At 48.4% G+C, this 7,141-nt stretch overlaps 1 protein-coding gene across 1 annotated transcript in view; it reads left to right on the top strand.

The window, feature by feature from the left end:
* LOC106611819 (fibroblast growth factor 18) overlaps positions 1-6,218 on the top strand; it is a 26,596-nt gene extending 20,378 nt beyond the window's left edge. Inside the window, exons 3-5 of the mRNA XM_014212414.2 lie at positions 819-999; positions 3,785-3,891; positions 4,102-6,218. Coding sequence (XP_014067889.1) covers positions 819-999; positions 3,785-3,891; positions 4,102-4,371 — 558 coding nt within the window. The 3' untranslated portion in view covers positions 4,372-6,218. The remainder of the gene's footprint in view (positions 1-818; positions 1,000-3,784; positions 3,892-4,101) is intronic.
* Positions 6,219-7,141: the final 923 nt, after the last annotated feature.

Below are 7,141 nucleotides of genomic sequence, written 5' to 3'. Positions count from 1 at the left end.
AGTAGTAGCAGTAGTTGTAGTAGCAGCAGTAGTAGTACTAGTAGCAGCAGTAGTAGTAGTAGCAGCAGTAGCAGTAGCGGTAGCAGTAGCAGTAGTAGCCGTAGTAGTAGTAGCAGTAGTAGCAGCAGCAGCAGCAGTAGTAGCAGCAGTAGCAGTAGTATTAGTAGCAGCAGCAGTAATAGTAGTAGCAGTAGTAGTAGCAGTAGTAGCAGTAGTAGTAGCAGTAGTAGCAGCAGTAGTAGCAGTAGTAGTAGCAGTAGTAGTAGCAGTAGTAGTAGCAGCAGTAGTAGTAGCAGCAGCAGCAGTAGTAGTAGTAGCAGCAGCAGTAATAGTAGTAGCAGTAGTAGCAGCAGCAGTAATAGTAGTAGCAGTAGTAGCAGTAGTAGCAGCAGCAGTAATAGCAGCAGCAGTAGTAGCAGCAGTAGTAATAGTAGTAGCAGTAGTAGCAGCAGCAGTAATAGTAGTAGCAGCAGCAGCAGTAGTAGCAGCAGCAGTAATAGTAGTAGTAGCAGCAGCAGCAGTAGTAGCAGCAGCAGTAATAGTAGTAGCAGCAGCAGTAGTAACAGCAGCAGTAGTAGTAGCAGCAGTAGTAGTAGTAGTAGCAGCAGCCGCTGTAGTAGTAGTAGCAGTAGTAGCAGCAGTAGTAGTAGTAGCAGCAGCAGCCGCTGTAGTAGTAGTAGTAGCAGTAGTAGTAGTAGTAATAGCTGCAGTAGTAGTAGCAGTAGTAGTAGCAGGAGCAGTAGTAGTAAACTTTATTATAATCTTGGCTGTTGATTTGAGTTGGTGTTTGCTTATCAGTACCTGTGTGCCCTGTGTAGCAGGTGTTTGGCGTGGATGGGGTTAACTTCAGCGTGCACGTGGAGAACCAGACCCGGGTGAGAGACGCTATGAGCCGGCGGCACCACCGGGTCTACCAGCTCTACAGCCGCACCAGCGGCAAACACGTCCAGGTGCTGGGTAGACGCATCAGTGCCCGCGGAGAGGACGGAGACAAATATGGTAAGACACCACACACACATGGAGATAGTCACGTACACACACACACACACACACACACACACATAGAGACAAACAGACCCACACACGCACAGAGACAAACAGACCCACACACGCACAATCCTCAGGTCTTGGCAAGGTGCAGTGGGGGGTTGTCTCAGGAGCACAAAGACCTCATCGACTGACTGCTGACTCAGTAATTCACTAGAGAGATACAGAGAAAGAGAGAGAGGGTGAAAGAGAAAGAAAGAGGGAGAGAGGCTTAGCAGGTAGAGTTTTAGTCAGTGTTAAAAACTCATCTCCTCCATCAATCTATCCATCGATTCTCATCCTCCCTGTTGTCTCCTCTGGGTTTAAAACAGCAGGCTGCCTCCCCCTCCTCTCCCTCCCCCATACATCCCTTCCTCCCCCACTCCTTCCTCCCTTCCCCTTTCTCTCGCCGTTTGTAATTATGCCTAACCCATTCTTAAACCACAGAGGATCAATGCAGGGAAAAAGCATTAACGCTAGTATTCATATTCCTCTGTGTAGACGAATGGGGTTCATGTTACCAGCTCTCTCATTCACAACCATGCTTTTCACAAACACACGACTTCGAGCCAGCTGTACTACTGCTCCAGGAGCAGATCTGTTCTTGACAAATGGTTCTCAAAGAAAAGAAGACTGTGGTTAATGCCATCAGGCAATGGCAGTAAAGCATTGTGGGAGGAAAAACTGAGAAAAGAGGGGAGGGGTGAAGTTGTAAACATGTAGCGGGGGAGAGAGAGAAGGGGAGGGGTGAAGGTGTAAAGATGTAGAGGGGGAGAGAGAGGAGGGGGGGGTGAAGGTGTAAACATGTAGCGGGGGAGAGAGAGGAGGGGAGGGGTGAAGGTGTAAACATGTAGAGGGGGAGAGAGAGGAGGGGTGAAGGTGTAAACATGTAGAGGGGGAGAGAGAGAGGAGGGGTGAAGGTGTAAACATGTAGAGGGGGAGAGAGAGGAGGGGTGAAGGTGTAAACATGTAGAGGGGGGAGAGAGAGGAGGGGTGAAGGTGTAAACATGTAGAGGGGGAGAGAGAGAGGAGGGGTGAAGGTGTAAACATGTAGAGGGGGAGAGAGAGGAGGGGTGAAGGTGTAAACATGTAGAGGGGGAGAGAGAGGAGGGGTGAAGGTGTAAACATGTAGAGGGGGAGAGAGAGGAGGGGTGAAGGTGTAAACATGTAGAGGGGGAGAGAGAGGAGGGGTGAAGGTGTAAACATGTAGAGGGGGAGAGAGAGGAGGGGTGAAGGTGTAAACATGTAGAGGGGGAGAGAGAGGAGGGGTGAAGGTGTAAACATGTAGAGGGGGGAGAGAGAGGAGGGGTGAAGGTGTAAACATGTAGAGGGGGAGAGAGAGGAGGGGTGAAGGTGTAAACATGTAGAGGGGGAGAGAGAGGAGGGGTGAAGGTGTAAACATGTAGAGGGGGAGAGAGAGGAGGGGTGAAGGTGTAAACATGTAGAGGGGGGAGAGAGAGGAGGGAGGGGGTGAAGGTGTAAACATGTAGAGGGGGAGAGAGAGGAGGGCTGAAGGTGTAAACATGTAGAGGGGGAGAGAGAGGAGGGGTGAAGGTGTAAACATGTAGAGGGGGAGAGAGAGGAGGGGAGGGGTGAAGGTGTAAACATGTAGAGGGGGAGAGAGAGGAGGGGTGAAGGTGTAAACATGTAGAGGGGGAGAGAGAGGAGGGGTGAAGGTGTAAACATGTAGAGGGGGAGAGAGAGGAGGGGAGGGGTGAAGGTGTAAACATGTAGAGGGGGAGAGAGAGAGGGGAGGGGTGAAGGTGTAAACATGTAGAGGGGGAGAGAGAGGAGGGGTGAAGGTGTAAACATGTAGAGGGGGAGAGAGAGGAGGGGTGAAGGTGTAAACATGTAGAGGGGGAGAGAGAGGAGGGGTGAAGGTGTAAACATGTAGAGGGGGAGAGAGAGGAGGGGTGAAGGTGTAAACATGTAGAGGGGGAGAGAGAGGAGGGGTGAAGGTGTAAACATGTAGAGGGGGGAGAGAGAGGAGGGGTGAAGGTGTAAACATGTAGAGGGGGAGAGAGAGGAGGGGTGAAGGTGTAAACATGTAGAGGGGGAGAGAGAGGAGGGGTGAAGGTGTAAACATGTAGAGGGGGAGAGAGGAACAGGGAGAAAGAAGAGTATTGATTTCTTGTGACCCCTTTGTTGACTAAGGTCATGTAGGAACCGTTTTAGGGATTTCTTTTTTAAACAGGCACACGCACTCTCTAAAGCCATGGAGTCAGGGCAGTGTTATTACAAGAGAGAAGGACTATATTACACACTGAAACAGCTTCACAATGGAATGATGAACACACACCACACACTCACACCACACCACACCACACACTCACACCACACCACAACCTCACACCACACCACAACCTCACACCACACCACAACCTCACACCAAATACTCACACAAAACACTCTTAAAAACAAAACCATCCCTCCTGCAGTGTCTGCTAGTCGACTCTTCTTCTTCTTCTGTTAACCTTGCTCTGTGTTGGGCTGTCCTTATGTCTGCTTGGATCTTTTTTTACAAGCCCCATTTGTGGTGACCAGTCTCTTGTAAACAGGCTTATCTGACAACCAGCCATCTGCTCACCCAAATGTATGTCTGTCGCTCTTTCTGTTCTCGCTCTAACATCTGTCTGTCATTTATCTGTTAGTTTAATGTAGGCTATATCTGTTGCTCTGTCTGACTGTCTAGCTGTCTGCCTGTCAGTCAGACAGTGGCTCTAACGTCTGTCTGTCCCTCTGTCTGTCCCTTCACAAGCCCAGCTTGTAGTGGAGGCTGACACCTTTGGTAGCCAGGTGAGAATCCGCGGCAAAGAGACCAACTTCTACCTGTGCATGAACCGCCGCGGCAAGCTGGTGGGAAAGGTGAGACCTAATCTGATCTCTCATGTTCTCAAACAATTACAGCATCATAGGCTTATGGCATGAATCACAACAACATACTGAAAAAGTACTGTTTTGAAGCATTCCTGAGCATTCCTTTAAGTTTAGATTTAATAAATTCCATGGATTGCTGACCTACTTCTCTTTTCTCCTCCTGTGTGCCTGTGTGTGGTCGTTTCTCTGTTCTCTCAGAAGGCCAGTAATAAAAGTGAAGACTGCGTGTTTGTAGAAAAGGTTCTGGAGAACCACTACACCGCACTAATGTCAGCGCGATACACCGGCTGGTACGTGGGCTTCACCAAGCGGGGGCGCCCTCGCCGCGGCCCCCACACACTGCCCAACCAGCAGGACGTCCACTTTATGAAGCGCTTCCCACCCGGGGAGTACCCCGAAACCACGCCCTTCCGCTTCACAACGGTCAACAAGAGGAGTAAGAGGGTCCGTGCCCCCGGGACCCACTAGCAGCTAACACTAACGGCTACCATCCATCTACTGCCCATTGCCGCCTGTACCTGCTTATCCACTAACCGCTAATGGGATAACATTGACCCTTCCTCTGGACTTTAATACATGCTAAGGCTAATTAGCGCCATTGGACCCGGCTAACATCCACTGCACCTGTTCCTGAAGCTAATCTATAATGGACCAGTGCTACACAAACACTCCTTACCACCTGACCCCACCTACTGGGACAACATGTACTCTCCTCCAGACCCTGGCTGGTAGACCTACTAACTCGGCTAGTACCACAGTACACCCGCTAACTTGACACTTGTCACTGCCCCAGGCTTCACTATTTCTGTCCATTGACTGAAGGCCACTATTAATAACTTCATTTGTATAGCGCTTTTCAATACAAGTAAGAAAGTGCTTCACATCATAAAATAATCAAATGAAAGTACTAACAAAATAGAACAAGCCTATAGCCCTGCTACTAGCCCGTCGACCTGGCCCACTCCACTACGAGGCCCAGAAGCTATGACAAGGACCCCAGAAGGTAGCTAAACTGATGCCCAGGCTTTCCACCTTATGTAGACCTCGTTTCCCTCCAACCCCCAAGCTTGAACAGAACGGTGCTATTGCACTGTCTCTTAGCAGTGGTAGGTTAAGCTCTGCTTTAGAACAAACATACGAAAACTGGTCACTTGGCTGGTTTAGCACGCATCTCTGCGTTAAGGTAAACGTGATTGCTCTGATAAAACAAGAACGACTTCAGTGTGTTTAAACTCCTTAAACTCCTTTTGAAGGTTAAAATGTAGTTAAGCTAGCGACACTGCAATAGCCCCAACCTTTCTCACAGGCTTGGACCAGAGCAGCTATCCAAAACTGTCCAGGACTGGATGATCGCCATTGATGGACCGAAAAGCAGGGAGAGAAGAGACGGACAGACTGACAGAGAGGGGGACAGACTGGAGGTCTATGGGACAGTGACACCATGAGAGAAACGGTAGAGCAACAGGTGGACAAACAGGAAAAAGGAAGAGGAACACAGGAAGTCAGTGGAGTGGGGATCAAGCCACAGAACAGGCCAGAATGGCACCGTGGTGGAATAAATGGAATGGATGGACTGCTTTGGACGCTCTTCTCTCTGTCTCACCCCCCTGGCGAGGAGAATCTGTGTGAATGAATGTATGTACATTGTGTGAGTGTATGTGTCAGTGTAAGGGCACCAAAGACCATTTGTGAAGCTGTTTGAGGGGAATCTGCAGAGAGACTAGATTAGCCCTGTATAACCTCCTCCAACGACTCACTGAAGGGACTGAAGCTTTAAGAACCAGAATGTACAAACCAAGCTGCACCAAAAAGAAACAAACTTTAACGACCACCAAAGACAAGTGGAGATCAGCGACATATCAACTCCCCAAGTCCCACCCCCAGGACAGAATTCCCTCTTCTTATAGGACCAGAGGGTGATGACGGGTGCATGGGGGGAGGGTGCCTTCTCTTCATATTAGCGTTGCTATAGAAACGACCCAGGGGATGACGCTCCTGTGCGATACCATGGATACAGAATGCTGCTACCAGGACATTCAGTAAAGCACCAAAGTCTCATACACAAAATATTAAAGGGAACAATTTATTAAAAGTTATATATATAAAGATGAAAAAAAAAAGAAATAAGCAATCTTACTATGATTGTCACTATAATTGTTATTATAAAATTATTTCATTTATTTATTTCAGCTCTGTTTGCAGGTCTTTCTAAAGTCAGTAAACGTTACAGAAACATGTCTCCTGTGTCGTAGACCATCTATACACAGGTAAACAACCCTTCAATATCATCATCATAGAACATAAGGCATCCACGAGAGACTGCGACTGCTGCTGATCTTCTGCCATTTTGGGGAGTCTTTTCCATGACAGGTCACAGTCCTTCATCTCCTTTTCCACAGTTCTTCCCCAGGTTTCCGTTGGGCTGCTATGCTTCCTTTCTTGGAAATTGTGGGTCTTGTACTGTACTCATATCCATGACTACTGATCTTTGTGGAAAATAACTGATAGGGTAGGCTTCTGCAAAGTGGTAGTATCCTATTTGTCATTCTACCTCTCAACCCACTGACATAGGCCTATACACCTGACACCAACCATCCCTCTTAACCACCACACAACCCTCAACCACCATCCCAACACAAAATTCTACCATGGCATTTCCATATGATTGAGTCACCAGTCACAATAAATATATACTTGACTTAATCCTCTTGGCCCCATTGGGAGTGTAGGGTGCCCACAATGGCTCTCCACCTCACTCTCGTCTGTCAAGCTTTTCATTTGTATCTTGCCAAGAGATCCATGATTTACTACGTTCTTGTAGAGTGGAGTGTCTCCAGTTGTTTTTGGCCATACCTGCTTTTATAACTAGTCCTCCTTTTCCTTCATCTGCACTGATCTGTAAAAACAGGACAGGTGGAACTAAGCAATATGGTGGATGCCTACTGGCCAGCTAATTACACCTGTTCTGTTCTTTCATATCTGAGCCGATGAAGAAAAGGAATAAAGGAAAGGGAGCAATCAACTTTGGACTATTGAGATGCAGCCCTTCTCTTACACACTCCCCCATCCCGCACCCCTCTCTGTCGGGAGGTCATTGAAGAAACATCCCTGCCAAGTGACCAAATCACGTCGGCAGATACAAACAGCTGACTCAGGGGGGAAAGGGCTGTACCCGAGGATTCCGAGGAAGGAGCAGCAGAGGAAGGAATCTGAATAGTGGGGGGGTTCTGGAAAGTCA

This window comes from Salmo salar, chromosome ssa09, assembly GCF_905237065.1.
Source record: "Salmo salar chromosome ssa09, Ssal_v3.1, whole genome shotgun sequence".
NCBI lineage: Eukaryota > Metazoa > Chordata > Actinopteri > Salmoniformes > Salmonidae > Salmo > Salmo salar.
This window is presented reverse-complemented; position numbering and strand designations above follow the sequence as displayed.